Source organism: Desmodus rotundus, chromosome 6 (assembly GCF_022682495.2).
Source record: "Desmodus rotundus isolate HL8 chromosome 6, HLdesRot8A.1, whole genome shotgun sequence".
NCBI classification, from domain to species: domain Eukaryota; kingdom Metazoa; phylum Chordata; class Mammalia; order Chiroptera; family Phyllostomidae; genus Desmodus; species Desmodus rotundus.
The window spans coordinates 82,656,881-82,676,073 of NC_071392.1; the positions used below are offsets into that span (position 1 = coordinate 82,656,881).

A 19,193-nucleotide genomic window follows, 5' to 3' on the forward strand; every position below is an offset into this window, starting at 1 on the left:
CCTCTCTTTCTCCTTTCCTCTCTCTCTAAAATCAATCAATATATATATTTAAAAAGAATCAATGTATAATTGATCACTCTTTTTCTTCCATGGCACCTGGCATATCCCAGCTGGTGGCTGCTGGTCCGCCCAGGTGCCAGTGTGAGGATGACAGGAAGAGAGCCCCTGGTGGGCCCACGGTGGACTTGAGGCACGGCCTTCAGCCACTGAGATTCGGGGGTTGTTTGTTACCTCCCCATAACCTAACCCACTCTGAGTACTCTAGTCCCATTCGATAACAGAAAACTGTCTCAGAGACGGTAGGCAACGTGTCCATGGTCACGCAGCTATGAAGAGTTGGAAACAGTACTTGAAAGTTGGATTCCAAACCCTGTATTATTTCTGTGGCCACACACTGCCCTTACTCTGTCCCAGACTACACAGCAGCAGCACCTACCCAGCGGCTGTGGCCACACGGGTGCCTCTGAACAGGCATGCTGGAAGCTGTTTCCAAAGATTATACCTGCAGCAGAAGTAAGTTGGAGAAGCTTTCCAGAGATGGTTATTTTTTTTAATTAATTTGAGAGAGAGAGAAAGAGAGAAAGGGAGAGAGGAAATGAGCGAGAGAGTGAAATTGATTTGTTGTTCCACTTATTTATGCATTCATTGGTTGATTGTTGTATGTGCCCTGACTGGGGATTGGACCCCTAACCTTGGCATATTGGGATGATGCTCTAACCAAACTGAGCTACTGTGCCAGGGCCAGAGATGTTTTGTTTTATTTTTTTTTTATGTTTATTTATTTATTTAGAGAGAGAGGGAGGGAGGTAGAAAGAGAGGGAGAGGAACATCAATGTGAGAGAGAAACATCGATTGGTTGCCTCTCATATGCCCCCCAACCTAGGCATGTGCCCTGACCAGGAATCGAACCGGTGACCTTTCACTTTGTGGGATGATGCCCAACCAACTGAGCCACACCAGTCAGAGCATGGAGGTGGCTCTTGATAGGAGGAAAGGAATAGTCAGGACAACATTAAGAGCCAAAGAAGTGAGAGGGTACTGCTGGAAGGAAGAAGTTACACCAGAGGGAATTCAGAATATTAGGGTGCTTTGGCCAAAATGCTCTATGTTCCCGTCTGCCCACTGGCGGGAGCTCAGCCTAGACATACACATGAACGGGAGCCTTTCGGGTGGGGGACCCGAGGCTATGGGCTGGCCAGCCTCGCTCTGCAGCCCCGGATACTTTTGAGGTGCACTCAGCTTTGAGAAATTCAGCTGAGCAGAAACAGAGGCGCCATTTCGGGCCACCAGCTTGTTCTGGCTCAAGCCAAGGGACACGGGGAAGCACCCTCAAAGGAAGGAACCTCACGCAGAGGGACACGGGACCCAACCTCTGACCCTGTCACTGCTCATGGTCAACGGGCAGACCAACAGGCAGAAAGCTGACCGTAAACTCACATGTGGTTGAAAAGGCTGAGGATGACGCCGAAAGTCATCTGGACAATCCCCAGGACCACCGACATCTTCATTTTGTAGGAGTTCAAGAACGTCAGTTTGTTGGAGGCCAAGTTCCAGATCTGGGTGGGAAGGCGAAGAAAGGTGTGAGCATCTACACGTTCTGCTGGAGTTGGGGGTGGAGACGGGAGTTCCCCTGAGAGGTTGCTGGGGGAACCACGGTTTCAAATTTCAGGGCCCTTCGACTCCTGCATTTTAGTTTCAGAAAAGGACCAAGCGCCTTAGAAACACAAGTGTCTGAACCACTGAGTGCCCTCAGTTAACTGACAAGTTGTGGGAAGGAAACTGGGGAGGAAAATCCTACAGGATGTTTCCCTTGTTCTAAATGAAAGAAATTCTAAAACATCATGGAGATCCCAAACTTGCCCCAGTTCCCTCCCGAAGGGGTAGATCTCTGGCCCGTGAACTTATCCAATCCGTTCCTTTAATAAATAGCATGTTTTACTTTGAATTTCTATAGCATTTCACATTAGAAAGCGTTTTCCAGGCCCTTCTCAAGAAGCTACCCCTGTAGCTAATATTTATTGGCACGGCCTTCTAGGAGGTCCCTGTTTGTCAAACTTGCAAAGTGATGGACACACGTACCTGCCTGCTCACAGGAAAATCACACAGAGAGAGCAAGCACTCAGGGGGGGTGGGGGCTGGCCAGGGTCTCAGGCTGGTTAATGACCTCAGGTTCTTCCCAGTCCCCACCCTCACGCAAATGATTCAAGTCCTCGCTACTACCTCTGACGCCCCAACTCCAGGCACACCCACGCTGCCTGCGAGACACATCTCAAGGGTTCGCCATACTGCATCTCAAAGGTGACAAAGCCACAAAGTTCCTCTCACCCTCCCCCCTAAAATAACTCGGGGTCAACATCCACCTAGGCTCAGTCTCCTTGTACAGTCCCCTGCCCCTCTCCCCTGTGCACACACAGGGGCAGGGACCACATCCCACTGATTCTTTAAAAATATTTTTTAACCTATTGATTTTATAGAGGGAAAGACAGAGGAAAGAGGTGGGGAAAAAAAGAGAGCAAGCGAGAGAGAGAGAAACATCAATTTGTTGTTACACTTATTCATGCATTCATTGGTTGCTTCTTGTATGTGCCCTGACCAGGGAGCAAACTGGTAACCTTAGCATACCGGGCACAGTGCTTTTCTTCAATTGATTTTTTTTTAGAGAGAGGGAGGGAGGGAGGGAAGGAGGGATAGAGGAGGAGGTGGGGGGGGGGAATAGATTTGTTGCTCCACTTATTTATGAATTCACTGGTTGAGTCTTGTATGTGCCCTGACCAGGGATCGAACCCACAATCTTGGTGTATCAGGACAATACTCTCACCAACTGAGCTACCCAGCCAGGGCTCGCTGATTCTTTCTTTACAATGTCCAGAGTGGCTACCAGCTAGGGGAACACTAAGGAGGCTTCTAGAAAGCTGAGGGAAGGGACCTCCTGTAACCGTGCCCACACAGCAGAGGAACCTCCTCTACCTTCCCCATTGGCCTTGACATCTAAGCTGCACCAGGCTTGGCCCTCCACGCTCTGCTCTTCCTTTGCCCGCCTGGTTGGCCAACCCCACAGGGTCACTCAGCACGGTGAGGACAGGGTGTGCAGCACACCGCAGACCCAGCCAAATCTGACCACCTGAAATGCTCGCGGTTAAGTCCCGGGCACGCACTACGCTCCTGAAATGTATTTATCCCCTTTAATTCTAACAAAAACCCTATGAGATAGAGACAGTAGTCCCCTCACCCCCCCTCCAATCTATGGTTTCACTTTTCTTGGATTCAGTTGCCCCAGGTCAACTGTGCTCTGAAAATGGAAAATTCGTAAATTTCAAACTGTGCCCCATTCTGAGTAGTGGGATGAAATCTCACACTGTCTCGTTCCGTCCCACCTGACTGGCGAGCCGTCCCTTTGCCCAGTGTCTCCACACTGTACACACTTCCTGTCCGTTAGTCACTCAGTTGCCGTCCCAGTCATCAGACCAACTGTCCAGCACCGCAGTGCTTGCGTTCAAGTCACCCTCACTCCACTTAACAGTGGCCCCGGAGCGCACGGGTAGAGCTGCTGGCCGTGGGGACAAACCACAGAGAATCCATAGAGTGCGTCACTTACGTAAAGAGGTGAGTACAGTACAAGGAGATATTTTGAGAGCAAGACTATTGAGAGCAAGATCATTGAATGTTCTGAGCAACCCTATGGTTTAGGGCTGCTGCTACATCCATTTCATAGATGAAGAAAGAGACACACAGAGTATGAACAGGCTCAAAATCACACAGCAAGGAACACAGACTGATTCCAAAGTGTGGGCTTTTAACCTCTGCTACGTTCATTCATTATAAAATACACACAGACACCTTCAGAAAGGCCTCTCAGCTCTGATAGCCAAACATTGCGTGGTTCGAGTCAAAGTAAATGCCGCACACAGTCGTAAGTGCAGCTGTGAAACTTAATTATGTAGCAATCAAACCCCTTAGTAATATACGTAAGTGCTGACACAGGCGCAGGGAGGTTCTGTTTAAAGGATTATCTCTGGGCAACTGGATGCAGGAACAGAAGAGGTGGGAAAGATACCTCTTTCTCTTCATTTTCATAATATTTCGTATTGTATGGATTTTTAATCATATACATTATTTTATAATAAAAAGACCGGCATGTTCTTTGGAAAAAGATGGTTGTCAACATCCCACCCTCCGCTTTCAGCCCCACATTTTATTTTCTGCCAGCAGGCAGATGACAAAGCGCAGCAGAGTGGGTGCCCTGGCCGGCTCAGTCCTGAAATGTGAGATGCGGGGGCCGACAGGACTGGCTGCGGATGAAATGTGGGCCCTGTGAGGACGAGGGATGACGGCAGGAGCAGAGAGATTCAAAGCAAGGCTCACCAGACCCTAAAATCAGCCCCTTCTCTACTCCTCCACCTGCGCGCTAATCGTGAAACTCCTGGACCAACCAAGGAGGAAGCCTTGCAGTCTGCAAAAATAACAGAACAAACTTGCTTTTGTTTTCAGCACTTGCAAACCAGCTTCCGAGGACTTTGTCTCTTCTGATGAAACTTGGAACGCAAGTGCCCCTGGGCAGCAAGTTCAACAAACCCTGGGGAGTCCTTTCTGCTTCTGTTGGGGGGGAGGACCGAGGAAAACAGAAGAGGAGATGACCCACAAGAGAGGAGAGACCAGAGCACCCACGTTAGGGCCAGTCTCCCTCAACTGTCAGCAGCTATAACTGAGGTTTCAGGTCCTGTCCCACAAAAAGAGCAACGGAGAAGCACTTAGAGACTGCATCTGCCAAGTTCAGGGCTAGATCAGTCAATGCTCATTTGGAGCCCAAGGCTGCCACCTGGTGGCGATATGCACTGGGCCATCCAGGGCTGGAAATCCCTTCCTATCTAAAGGCTGTGTGAGGAAGCACCTTTGTTTTGCTTGGCTCAAATCCAATTAAGATAGATATAATAAACAAATCAAAGGTGACAACCTTTTTCTTTTCTCTCCCTTGTGTCAATTCTAGGCAGTAAAATAAAACAAAGACAAAAGTAAATTCATTTTTTTGCTAGGAAAAAAAAGGGAGATGTTAATCCACTGTAAGGAAATGCCAAAGTAGGGAACTTGGTTAGGATGATAAATTTTGACCTAACACACTCTGTCCCGGCAACCCAGGACCTTTTAAGGAAGCCGTCATTAACCATCAGGGCGTGACTGATGGAGAAAGAGGCAGGTGTCTGGGGAACAGCAGGGAAAATGGCCCAGGGAAAATGGCGCTGGGTAAAGGATGCAGGTGGGACACTTCCTTGAATTCAGCGCCATGGGTCACAAGAACCTCCAGTCTGTGAAATTCTACCCCAACATAAGATTGTTGAGTTGACAGGTCCCAGCCCTTTCTTTCCCTCCACCCAGAGGTCTCGGCAAGACACTGAACTAGAGACTACTTAAGCCAAGAAGACAACGTTACCGGATCGATCCCAAATGGGTATGGGTTTCCGGAGTACACTCCTGGAACGGCAGGGTTCAGCTGTAGAAGTGGGTTTGCTTCCAGCGTTTCCATACTACAGGGAGAGAAAGGAAAACAAAAACAAAACCAGCGGTCAGCTCAAGGCAGGAAAAAAACACTCCGGGGCCACCCGTCAAATCAACGAAAGCCCAAGGGCAGCTGCAGCCCATACGCTCGGCACATGCAGTTACTCCAGGAGCAGGCACTGAATCCCTGCTGTGTGCCAGGGACCGTCCCAGGTGCTGAGGCGGCGGGAATGACCAGCGAACCCCCAAGAAGCTCACAGTCCGAGTTTTCAAATGGGGTATGTACAGTAAGGAAAAAGTCACACTACATCAGGAAAAAGGAAGGGCAAGGGATGAAGGAGCCTGCAGGAAATAAATCCTAGCCCAGGGACAAGCCTGGGACATCTGTCCCGGGAGCAGTGGGCTGATCCTGGAGGAGAGAGCTGGCTGTCACACAGGGACCCTGATCTCTGGGGAACCTAGTCCTTCACGGCTCGGGTCCATGGAAGGTCTTTAAATCTGTGCTCCAGGTTTACCCAGGAGCACAAAGCAGAGCACACAGCTATAGAGGGCCCAGAAAATGAGTGTCTGAGATGGTGAGGAGCAGAGCGCTGGCCAGTTCGACAGGCCGTCTGGAAGTACACTCCCTCCCTGCTGCAGCTGAGGGGCTAGAGGGAGTTCGGTCACAGAAAGGCAAGGTCGGAAGTCTGGCCATGCTACCCAGGCCCTCACTGTGCAGTGAAAACACCCGGCCCTAACTGGCCGCCTTAGACTCAGGCCCCTGTCCCGTCAACATGCCTCAGGGCAAACGGTTAGATTTAATTAGCAGAGACATGTTTGTGTGCCCACAAACCAGAAAGCCACCCCTGACCGGAGGGAACTGGCCTGCTCTAAGTGTGCTGCTGAGCATAAACACTTTCACAGAACAACAACATCAGACAAGGCCACCTGTGACCGCGACGGATCGGAACAAAAGCAAGACCATTCCACAGCCGTATCTATCAGAGTTTGGACACATCAACATAAGGACGTGGTCCAAACCACAAAAACGACCAGACGTAACCTCTGTCCTCTCAGTCAAACCCGCTAAGCCAGTGCTTTCTAAAGCCCTCTTCCGAGGTGCCCATGGTCCCCAGGGGTGTGCCCTCCCCTCATGGAGTCACTGGATCCAGGTCTGGGTGATGACAGGCATGTGTCTGCTGCTCCTTGGTTAAAGGTCACTGTGACATTGTCCCTAGTCAACTGTCAGGGAAAGTGAGCCCAAGACCTAGCTTGTGGCTGGCAACCGAAATCAGCTTGCTGTGTCCTTTGCCGCTCTGATGGATGCCTGTACGTCTCCTTTGCCTCACTGCTGACGAGGTTCTGCTTCATGCCACAGATCCCTGGGTGCACAGCTAAGCACCCCTCAGCCTGAGCTTGGCCTTGAAGAGCCTTGAATCGGGGCAGAGGTCATTTGCACATGCCCAGAGAACAACATTTTGACCGCCATTTGCAGAGTGACAACAAGCTACTTGACTTGGTCCTTCCACCATCACAGCCCAGGGTAAATAAAATTTTGTGTTGGTAGTTTGGTGAAACTGCTTTGATTTAACACATTTCAAAGTCCATTGTGGCGTTTATAAGTTTCAATCTGAAGAGCAGAACTAAGTAATTTGTCTTTAAGTTTTTAAAAGTTTTGTTCCTCAGGTATCCCTTCAAGATACTAACTGCAAAGCCAAACAAACAAACAAATTTTAAAAAAAACCTCAAAAGCAAAAAATACCATAAATAGAGCCATCTGTAATTCTGTAAAATACATTATTCTTAATTTTTTTGGCCTATTTATTGTTTAACATTCCTGTCCTCTACTGCAGGGAACTCGGACCCGGCAGGGAAGCTAACAAGGCACATTCGAAACTCCATGACCCACCCACACTGCGGTAGCCCCTCAGAGCCTGCCCGTGCCTTCGTCAGCACCAAGCCCTTCGTGCTTGGGAAAGCTCTGAGTCAGAAAGAACCCCGGATTGAATCTTTCCTACTGAAAAATCCCTGGATGAGACTGACTGTTTATTATTATTCTCTCAGGTAATCCCTTGAAGTTACCCTAAATAGAAATGTTAGAGTCCTACCCTGCTTGGGAGAGGAATGAGGGAAAGCGAGGTTGCAAAAAAGTTTACGCGTCTCTGCCTCCACTTCCTTCTGGTCCTCTCTTGTCCTACTTTCAACTGGAAGTTCCAGAATGAGACAGAGAAACCTCAAGCTGACCTGAAGAAGCTGGGCACAAGGAAATGTCACCTGAGACTTCTAGACCTGGCAAATTCGCCCTGAAACTACTGCGGTTAGTATCACAGCTGCGTGACGTGGGCAAAGATCACAGGTGGTCGTGATCTCTATTTGTGTCCTTTACAGCCCCCCTCTCCTCCACTGCCCTTCCTCCAACCGACCTGCCTCTCAAACTCAAAAATCTTCCCCATCCCCCACAACAGTTTCCATTCCTGAAGTGCTGGGTTTCCATCCTGAGGACTGTTCATCTGATTAGCTGAACAAAAGAATCGTGTGATGCCTCTGGAGATGCGGTTGGTGGGGATGTGGAGGGCGCCTATGTCTCAGTTTTCTGCAGCCAATGCATCTCAGCAGCCACCCACCTGCTGTTCCCACCTCACCTATGCCTGCCTCACTCCATCGCCCACAAGGCAATTGGGGAACCAGGACCACAAAACTGACCATCACCTTCTTTGCTTTTAACAGGCTGCCTGAGCAGTTAAAGGAAACACCCTTCTGGAGAGTACGGAGCCTTGCATACGGGAAACCAATCGGTTCTATAGTTCAGCACCTGCACTGGCCGTTCTGAGAGCAAAGCCTGAGTCCTATGTGCATGAATGTCAAACAAGTGCAGGCATATACCATGCTCGTGGACAGGAAGAATCAGCATCAGTAAAATGTCCATCCTACCCAAAGCAATCTTCAAGTTCAATGCCATCCCTATCAGGATACCAAGGGCATTTTTCACAGGTGCATCCCTTCACACTCACTCCAGTTCCCTGGCAGGGCATGGAGCATTTTATATGCCACCTTCTCCTTCAGGAAGCCTGCTTCTCCAGCTGCTGCTACCAGGACACCCCATTTGCACCTGTCCGTCCTTGTTTTCACAGAAGTGCCTGGTGCGTGGCATGTACTCCATAGCTGAACTTAAGTTTTAAAACCTGTTTCCATGCATTACAGTTACTGAGGACAGGGCACTAGGTCTCATACTCAGTTGAGAAAACGGAATTATTTGTTGACTTTGTAGACGCACCTCTGAGCTGAGCCAGGTGTAGACTCACCCAGCCATAACAGCTGTCACTGAGGCCACCTGGATGGCCAGGGAATGACCCACTTCTGTCTGTGCACTTACTTCCATGTGCCGTTTCTAAACATGGGCCGGACGCTCCAAGAAGAGCCAAAGATGTTGAAAGCCTTGGAGAAGCAGTCGTTGTAAATAAAGCCCGTGTAAATGGAGAAGATGCCCATGAGGAGGATGAGATAGCGCCCGTGGAAGAAGGTGTTCCAGATCTGTGGCGGGGACAGAGGGGACAACGGTCAGTGAGCTCTGACCCAGACCCCGGGGCAGTGTGTGAGAGGATGTCTCCACAGCCAGGCACTCAGGCCCTGTCCAGGGAGGCCACATGGTGATGCAGACATCAGCGTGACCCAAATAGCAAGAGAGCACTCACGTCCTGATTTTCCCGAGCTTCTACAGGTGAATCAGAGAAGTCCTAGGCTGGTAGTTGCTTACCGTGGAAATAAAACATACAAGCATCATATTCTTTTTTGGGGGGGAAGGATTGATTTGATTTGATTTTTAAATATGTTTATTGATTTGAGAGAGAGAGAGAGAGAGAGAGAGAAACATCGATGTGAGAGAGAAACATCAGTTGCCTCCCTTATGTGCCATGACCAGGGATGGAACTTGCAATGTAGGCATGTGCCCTGACCAAGAATTGAACCCCCAACCTTTTGGTATATGGGGCGATGCTCCAACCAACTGAACCATACTGGCAAAGGCTCTTTTGGATTGATTTTAGAGAGGAAGCAAGGAAGCAAGGAAGCAAGGAAGGAAGGAAGCAAGGAAGGAATGAATGAATGAACTATCACTTTGTATACTACTTATTTATGCATTCATTGGTTGATTCTTGGCCCTGACTGGGGATCAAACCCATAACCTTGGCACATCAGGATGATTCTCTAACCAACTGAGTTAGGTGGCCAGGGCCAAGCTTGGTCTTTATGATCAAAACCCATTGTAAGCCTCACATTCTTCAATTCAGCCTTGGCTAGAAAATGTAACTGAAGCAGAAACTGAGACATCACCTATAAAACAAAGGACTTGGAAATGAGTGGCTGGTATCTCAAGTCCTTCCAGGAGGTAAGCACTGAGCTGGCCTCACGTGGCTGCTAAATTCTACGGCAAGTCAGAACTATATTCCTTTCGGGTCTTCATTATAAAGTTGAGTTTTCAAGTCTACTCCCTAAGAAGAGAAAGTGCTTCGCCCTGATACTGGGTGACACGCAGCAATCTTCCACAGAACTGCTGCATGTGGCTTGGGGAATTCAAATATTTATTACAGGAAACCACATCTATTAAAATGCATGTCAGGAAAAACTGCATTGGTCATAGGTTGATTCATCACTAACCTTGCTTATGATTAACTCACTATGACATCATTGAACTAGCTCTCATTAAGTCAACCTGTAAAAAAAGATTGCAGATAGCCTTAAAATTCAGAACACAGCTAAAGGCATGTTTCTGCTTTGTAAAATGTGTGAACAGCGGCCATAAAGGGAGGCTAGCTGATTGACTAGGAAATGACGCAGACTCTTGAGTTGCCTCAACCTTCGCACACACTTCGCTCTGTGAAGGAACCTCACGGAAGGTATAGAAACTTCGAGTGTACAAATGAAGACACAGTATTCGGGATTTCTCAGTGTTTCCTAAGGGCACTGACCACGGGCTTGTGGGAAAACGGCTGTGTCATAAAAAAATATTTGTGACAGTTTAAGTAAAGAAAAGGCAGCTGCAAATTAATATGCACTATTTGATCCCAATTTTTGAAAATTATATATTTTTGTGTAAGCACAGAAAAGAAACTAGAAAGATGATACAAAAACATTGACTGTATTTTTCTTCTAGGTAAATTGCTGTATTATCCCAATTTTTAAATGAGCATATATGGCTTTTCTAATCAAAGAAAAAAAATCAATGTTGGGGTTAGGGGGAGGAAAGATCAACGCCTTGATGAGCAATGTACCAAAAAAAAAAAACACCCAAAACACCCAAAAATGCTACAAGGAACTGCACCAAACCATCAAAGGATATACCTTTGGCCAGGAGTTTTAATGTTGAATTTTGACCCCTTTTTACTTCCCATTTTTCACTTACTTTTTACAAAAATATGTTATTTCTGTAGTGCAAACCACACACACATTTTTAACATTCTACTTATAATTTCAAGGAAACAAGGGGCGACATCTGACCGACACCCACCTCGTTGTCTGTCTTCTGGGCAAGCAAGCGCCTCTCGTTGAGGACCATCCAGAGAGCTGCCAGCAGCATCACGGTCCCGTGCCCACAGTCTCCAAACATCACAGCGAACAGGAAGGGGAAGGTGATGATGGTATAGGGAGCTGCAGAGGTGAGACGCCCAACAGCCCGAGTTCTCCCAACAATCCTTCGGGTGCCTCATTGAAGATTTCTCTATCTCGCGCCGCGCGACATGCTGGCTCCCTTGTGTCTTTCCGATCCTGTCATCTCTCAACATTCGCACCCCTGATGCTTGCTTAGCTCCCACATACAGTAGCTCACCAACAAATAAACGTTATTATTATTCCCCACTTTACAGAGGAGCTGAGTTTGGGAGCGGTTAAGTGACTTGCCCAAGATCACGAAGTTTAATGGGATTTAAAATCAGTTTTCTAAGTGCTTTCTCTTTTCTTTCCACTACCATCTTTTTTCAGTTTCTCTCCCATTCATATGTACCACATACCTCCAGCAGTTACTCACAGGACCCTCAACCTATAGGGCCCCTGCATTATGGGTTATAAATTAGATTGGGACTCAGGCTGGACAAGAACAGCATCATGAACCCCTTGGCTCACAGGCATCTGGTCGACCTCTTTATTTTCCAAACTAGGCTACCAATATCCCAATATCACAGTTTATGTCACTAAGAATCCAGTCTTCGGCCTCCGAGTTCTGTGTATTCCCTCTCTCCCACACAACTCAGAGACTGAGAAGATCCCTAGAGATGACCCTCATGGAATTGTTAAGGAAACAAGAACCAAATCTGGCTGCCTGATAAGGCTACAGTGCAAGGGAGAACAGGGGAACCCTTGACATGGAAGAAATCTTTCACTAACCACCTTTCCAGAAGACCACGCAGAACCTTCACAAACCAAATAAGATTGTAGGAAAGTCACTGTTTTAAGCAATTCACCTCCGAGGCTGCCACTGCAGGGGTAAATCTTACCCCATCTTCACTTCTCGAGCTGCTCGGGCGTGCAATCTGCCGGGCCCTTTACCTGGGTTTATCTCCCGGTAGTTGCCCACGCCATAGGCATCTACAATATTCTGGAAGCCGGCTGTGAATTTATTGGTCCTGTTAAACGTGGGAGGAGCTGTTTTCGATTGCAGTGCTGTCAAGATGGGGGCCATCGAGGAGCCACTTAGTTCCTGCAAAAAGAGCACATGACAAGAACGTCAGGAGGAGAGCCTGGGGCTGGGTATCCGGACAGGGATCACGGGCCCAAAGAGAGATCCCTTACTGGGGGAACGTGGGATGATTTCCAGACCTCTCTGAGACTCGTGATCTCTCCGGTAAACGTTCATACCTTCCTACCAGTTACCTAACTTGCCTTACAGGAGAGTTGTCAAGAAAGGAGACTTTCTCCCGATCCTGTGGCCATTCCCATTCTCCCGCTCTGGAAATGCATATTTATGCCTCCTCCTCCTTCTTCTCCACTGACTCTCTCAAGAGCTTATCCAGTTTCTGAATTTTGTTTCAGTCTTCCAAATGGCCCTGCCCCCTCCCATGTTGAGATTCTTTTTTAATTGCCTGCCTAGGCTTTCAAACTCTTCTGTCTCAGCAACCCCACATAATCCAGGAGACTAGAACTAAACAGCATTGACTTGCCCTAAAGCCAGTCTGCTCCTTAGGCAGTTTCCATTCTCCAAATCCCTTCAACTTCAGAATCCAAAGACTTTTCCCTACTGATTCAATCAACCGGTCTCCAAATCTTGCTAATTGTCCCTTTCAAATCCCTCTCCCTCCCATGGCCACAGCCACCAGCCGAGCCCCAGCCTCCCCATCTTCCTCCACCTCTTCCCCTTGCATATACTGGGCACTCAGACTGTGTAATCCTTCTCTTAATAAAATGAAACAAACAAAAAGCAGGACTTGTCCTGTTAACCTCCTATGCACAAATCCTCAAAGAATGAACCCAGAACTCTCTGCCTTGTGATCAAGACTTCTTCACACCACTGGCTTAATCCTCCATTCACACCTGCACCCCAAGGCTTCTCCATGGAAATCAGCCAACCCCACAGAGCCACCTCCCCTGTTTGCCGGTCCAGGTGTGAACCACTCTCCAAGTTCACTCCCCAGGAACCTTCTGGTCACTCCAAACTGCAATGGCACTGACCACCTGCACCCTCAGTGGGACTCAGCACCAGCTCCTGGAGCGCTCACCAGGCCCCCTGCTGCGCCATCAGGCAGGCTTCACAAGCCCCATGTTAGAGATGAGGAGACAAAGGCACAGAGAGGTTAAGTAACCTCCCCAAGGAGAGGAGCTCCTCACTCTGGTTCTGCATCTTCCATGGGTGTGATTATGACGTCCTTGAGGCCAAGAACTGTGGCTTCCTCCTTTTTTTCTAACATGCCCTCCAGCAGCAGCAGACATAATACTAGCATAACCCAAGTAGTTTTTTAAATTTTATTTACTGACTTTGGAGAAAGAGAGAAAAGGGGAGAGGGGGAGAGGGAGAGAGAGGAGAGAGAGAGAGAGATTTGCTGTTCCACTTATTTATGCACTCATTGGTTGATTCTTGTATGTGCCCTGACTGGGGATCAAACCTGCAACCTTGGTGTATCAGGATGATGCTCTAGCCAACTGAGCCACCCGCCATGGCTCTAATTATTAATATTTTTTGCTTACCAGTGATCATAATAGCCCTCCTCCTGCACTTGTCTCCTCATCTCCTACCCCCATAGGGCCTTCTACTCCTATCTGGGGCAATACTTTGATTATTTCAGAGGGTGAAAAAAATGTAGAAAAAGCCCTAAGCAGCCTTGTAGCGGTCGGCCCCCTTCGTGATTACAGACGCCACTGTTCAGTGAAATCCTTGCACTCGGACAGCTCCTCCCCGAGGGCCCTTCGCTCTTCTCCGCACACTGGATCCTGTCGCCCAAGGAAGGAATAAAATCAGCTCCCTCACACCACATGTAGCCCCTCAGGGCCCTCCCCACAGCCTCCCCCTGACCTTCTTCCCATTCCTTCCACCACCGCATCCTTCTACTGCGTCCTCTCTCAAGCCTCAGGTCTGCAGGTGGGCCTGCTCCACACGCTCCTCCCCACCTCTCTTCTGACAGCCCTTCCTCGGTTCAGATCCTGCATCACCTCCTCCAGGAAGGCCCCTGCCCTTCCAGGTCAAAGTGAAACACTGTCTGTAAGTGCCCCATTTGGGTAGTTATTGGACCATAATGTGAAGACATTTAAATCCTGACTCCTGGCTATGGGACCATAGCCAAGTTACTTCCACTCTCCATGCCTCAGTTTCTTCATCCATATAGAGGGGATAAAAATCACTCCTGTCTCCTAGCCCCATCCCACCCAAGGCCTTTGCCTTTCAGACCCTTTCAGCCCGAAAGGTCTTTCGCCCACCCATCCCAATCTTCCCATGACACTTCGGAAAGTCAGCTCCAATGCCATCTGTTCAGAGGGACCCCTTCTCCATCAACAGCTCTGTAACAGTCTTATAAGACCTACAAGTTCAATTGGTGCTTTGACATCGTTGAGTCTCACAGGACCCCAAAGGCCAAGCCACAAGTTCCTCTGGTCTCACCAGATATGCCACCCACTGAGCAGGCCAGGTTCCCTGCCTGGCTGGTTCTCCTACCAGCCAGACCACTTGCACACTGCCTAGTCTTCAACCTAATGGGTTTTGCCTCCCAGGAGATTATTCAAACAAGCTAATCACATCCTCTCATGGAAACCAGGGGTCGACCCTGTCCCATGCCTGTCACTACAAAGCCGGCCTCCCTCAGCCCCTGCCAGTTCACTCTGCTTCCCGGTACAGGTCCCGAGTGCAGCCTCCACATGGCTCCATGTGGCATGCAGCATCCTCCTCCCATGGGCATCTGTGACTAGGAAACTGCTGCCAATCTCCTCAGTCCAGGGCCAGGTGTCGTGTGTTTGGCCACCTTGTGCTATTTAGGGTACAGCCTGAAATCACAGAAAGGCCAGCAGAGCCCTCAATCCGTTCCTGGGGCACAGTAAACATCTAGATTGGTGAATGACAAGCGCCGTGAGAAGCAGCACACAGGGAGCCCTCTGCCCCTTGTGGCTGTATTACAGGTGCCTGGTTACATTTCTTTCCAGGTACACTGTGACTTTATGATGCAGAGACTGGTACCTACAGTCACACTGAACGGTGGGGTCACAGTCAGAACGAGCAGGGCGACTGGCATGTCAGTGCTCACTATACACTTGCTGAAGAAGAGAGGAAAGGAGAGTAACTGTCCAACGCTGAGCAGAAAAGGAGTTCCCGACCTGTGCCCTAAGACCGGGTCACACACTGAAGGTACAAAGACGAAAGTGACAATCCTCCCAGCAAGTCACCTGTGAAGTTCACGTGACTTAGGCGGCAGCTGCCGAGGCTGGACATGACCCATCTTTCCCCTTCCCTGCTGCGCCCGCCACTCACCATGCCTTGCTCCAGCGCCTTCTTGATGCGCCCGGTGTCCGCCACGGGGAACCAGATCTCGGCGATGATGCACTGCTGGGTGACGTCAATGTTGCACATGTTCAGGATGTGGTAAATGGCCTTCATCTTCTGCACCTTGACGACCCAGGAGTGCCAGCTGGCAGCTGCCTCTTGCAGGAGTCTCTGCCGGTGAGACTCTGTCTGTGTTATAACCTGGGCAGAAAAACAAGGAGCGCTCATGGAAACGTCTGGCAAAGCTGCACACACGGGGGTTTGTCAGCCACAGCGGCTTCCTTTGCACGGCCCCCCTACTCTGGCCTTTAACTTCTATGAGCAGCGTAGCTCCCTGGGTTGCAAACCCGTAGGAAAAAATTCTTCCTTTTCTTCTAAATTCCCTCCAGTACTATTGTTATGTGTTGAATACTGTCTCCCCTCTAAAAGAGTTTCAAGTCCTAATCCCTGGTACCAGTGCAGATGATCTTATTTGGAAATAGGGGCTTTGCAGATGGAATCCAGCTGAGATGAGGTCAGACTGGAGCACCGTGGGCTTACTCCGCTATGATGGTGTCCTTATAAGAAATTGGGACAGTGGCGCACAGAGGGAAGAACACCTTTGTGACAGAGGTGAGACTGCAGTGACCCACCTGCAAACCAAGGCACGCCAAGAACTGAAGATGCCCTCGTCCATTAGGGTTGCTAATAAAATACCACAGACTGGGAGGCTTATCAACAACAGAAATTTATTCTCACAGTTCTGGAGGTGGAAGGAGATCAGGGTGCCAGTGTGGTTGGGTGAGGGCCTGCTGCTGGGTTGCACACCTCAAATTCTATCCTTGTGTGGGGGTGGTGGGGGTGGGCAAGCAAGCCTCTGCAACTCCTTTTATAAGGACATGAATCCCATTCATGAGGGCTTTGCCTTCATGACCTATTCACCTCCCAAAGGTCCCACCTCCTCATACCATCACCTTCAGCTTTGGTTTTTGTGTTTGTTTCTTTGTTTTAGAGAGGGGGGAGGGAGGGAGAAAGAGAGGGAGAGAAACATCGATGTGCGAGAGACACATTGATCAATTGCCTCTTGCACGCCCCAACTGGGGACCTGGCCTGCAACCCAGGCAGGTGCCCTGACTGGGAATCGAACCTGCGACCTGTCAGTTCACAGGCTGGCACTCAATCCACTGAGCCGCACCAGCCAGGACAGCACTGGGTTTTCAACACGTGAATTTTGGGGAACCCAAAGATTTAGATGATAGCAGAACAGTCAAGGGAGGGTCTTATCCTTCCTCTGGAGAGCCTCCAGAGGAAGCTCAGGTCCACAGTCACCTTGATCTCAGACTTCTGGCCTCCAGACTTGTGAGAATAAACTTCTGTTGTTTTAAGCCTCCCAGTTTATGGTGGTTTGTCACAGCAGCCCCTGGAACCTGACCGCCTGTTAAAATGCTTTACATACATAATCTCTCCAATAAAAGGCAAGGCATTAATGAATGAAGCAATGAATGGACAATTTGGCCCACAGAGAATTTATTTAATGGAGTTAGTTTTTGTCCCCCTAAGATTATAGGTAACCTTTACACGTGACTACCCAAGCCACACTAAACATAGCGAAAGTTCAGCATGGTCTCCGCAGGAGGCATTTGGGGGAAAGGGCCTCACGGAAATGGCCTCAGGGAAATACAGTCTCCCTGACAAGTGACCAAGGGGGAATAAAGAGGATTAAAGAAATCAAACACAGATTTTTCTGGGGGTGCTTAGGATGTCTCTTAGCCTTAGAGTTCTGAAACACACAGATAATTTCTAAAGGCAGTCAGTCATTGAGGACCTAGACTGTGCCGATCAATACCAGCCACGTGGAGATACTAGAATTTTAATTTAATTAAAATGAAACAAAAATAGCCCTGGCCAGGTGGCTCAGTTGGTTGGAGCATCATCCCATACACCACAAGCTTTAGGGTTCGAATCCCGGTCAGGGCACATACCTAGGTTGTGGGTTTGATCCCTAGTTGGGGTGCATTCTGGAGGCAACAAATCAATGTTTTGCTCGCGTTCTCCCTCTCTCTCCCTCCCTCCCTCGCTCTAGAATCAATAAATATATCCTCAGGTGAGGATTTAAAACACTGAAATAAAAATTAACATTTGGTTTCTCAGTTGCACAAGCCACGTTCCAAGTGCACAATGGTCACGTGTGGCGCGTGGCCACGTGCCGTCGGATGCGCAGCTTACAGGGCATTCCCACCACCACAGAGAGTTCTGCACAGCACCAACGCAGGATTCACAAGAAGAGAGGGGCCAGCCGCTCTTCGCGACTCCGTTCAAAGCTCATTAAAGAGAGTGCTCCCATCGTAAGTGCAGAGCGCCACCCTGGGTGAGGACAGACTTGCCGAGAAGATCTGAGTCTGGGGCGTGTTCGCACAGCGAAACCAGACTGGCTGTTTTTACACAATTAATTGGTCGATTCATGCAACTGGGCAATTCAGCGGAAAAAGAATCAGTCAGGCTGGTTGTTGCACTTAATTGGCTACTTAGTTGTATCACAGACGAGGCCAGGCTGGCAATGAAGGACTCCTTGTACCAGACCGCAGTGGCCTCAGGCTGTGGTCATTCCTAACCCCAGCCACTGCATCACTGACATGAAGAATCACTGCCTCCAGCCTCTGGGACAGTTTCTTAATTATGAAATCTTCCGCACCTTGAGCTGGAAGGGCCAACCAGCATCCCAGCTGGTTTCCAGCAAGCGCCCCAGAGGACGGGACTTACTGGGCAAAGCAGAGGTAGCCCCGTGGCAGCGCCGCGCTGATCATGTGCCCAAACCCCACACTCACGGTGACTAAATCTTCCAGCCTCACGTTGACACCAGCCAGCATCTCTCTGCGCTCCGCCGCAGGCTCTGGGCAGGGGTATATGGTGGCTCGAAACCTGTGTTTAATGCATTGCAAAGGGACATTGCTCAAAAGCGGTCTGCACAGCCTCTTCTGCTAGATCACTATCTGCTGGCTTTGGTGAGGTGGCCACCTTTTCCTGGAAAACCCTCGCTGTGGCCAACAATACACGAGCCCATTAAAGGGTTCCCACCACAGAGTTCGCACAATTTGAATTAAAGCCGGGGGTCTGTTACAGGAAAGCTTCATGCAAACAGTAAAGGCTGCGAGCTGTTATGTAAATAAGTCCACAAGCTTAACTTGTCCCCCCCTGCCCCAAATTCATCAATGCATTAATGTCCTTCTTTACTGAGTAACCTTTGCCTCTAAGGGGCTGGATATAAGATGATTCTGTTAACATTAGAAACAACCTAGCAAGTGGCTTGCCTGTGAGCTGAAATGGTTAAAATGTCCATTTTTAGTTACCTTTATGTGTTGCCTATTTACGTCCTTCCTGTTCCTCCTTCTACAGCTATTAAAAGTCAGTTGCAGTAAAGAAAAAGGACCATGGACATGAACATCGGAGGGGAGAGGTGGTTGGAGGTGGGAGAGGGCATAAGGGGGATGGGGCAATGCGGAAAAACACAATAAAAAATAAATTTTAAAAAGTCAGTGGCATTTTTCTCACTCTCTTGTCACATGTGGGAAAGTTACTCTAAAGCCCTACACAGACCTCGAAGCGGCCCCAACCTCTGCACACCCGTTGGCCCGGCCTGACCCGTGTCCCTGAGGGCAAGGCCACTGGGGCTGGCTTACCCCTCACAGATCTTCTTGATCTTCTGTCTGAGCTGCTCTCCTTGATAAAATATTATGAACATGTTCTTTTTAATTTCTTCTTTCTGGAAAATCAGAACAAGTAAAAAAAAAATCAGTTT

The 19,193-nt window shown here is 49.0% G+C and overlaps 1 protein-coding gene across 4 annotated transcripts in view; it reads right to left on the reverse strand.

The window, feature by feature from the left end:
* The window catches only part of ATP6V0A4 (ATPase H+ transporting V0 subunit a4), a 64,411-nt gene that overhangs the window by 15,673 nt on the left and 29,545 nt on the right, over window positions 1-19,193 (reverse strand). For all 4 annotated transcript variants that reach the window (XM_053926185.1, XM_045191121.2, XM_053926184.1 and 1 more), the window contains 8 exons: window positions 19,075-19,157; window positions 18,223-18,316; window positions 15,407-15,619; window positions 12,007-12,157; window positions 10,973-11,112; window positions 8,843-9,000; window positions 5,426-5,519; window positions 1,438-1,556 (listed from right to left, as the gene is read on the reverse strand). In XM_053926185.1, the coding sequence (XP_053782160.1) occupies window positions 1,438-1,556; window positions 5,426-5,519; window positions 8,843-9,000; window positions 10,973-11,112; window positions 12,007-12,157; window positions 15,407-15,619; window positions 18,223-18,316; window positions 19,075-19,157 (1,052 nt within the window). The remainder of the gene's footprint in view (window positions 1-1,437; window positions 1,557-5,425; window positions 5,520-8,842; window positions 9,001-10,972; window positions 11,113-12,006; window positions 12,158-15,406; window positions 15,620-18,222; window positions 18,317-19,074; window positions 19,158-19,193) is intronic.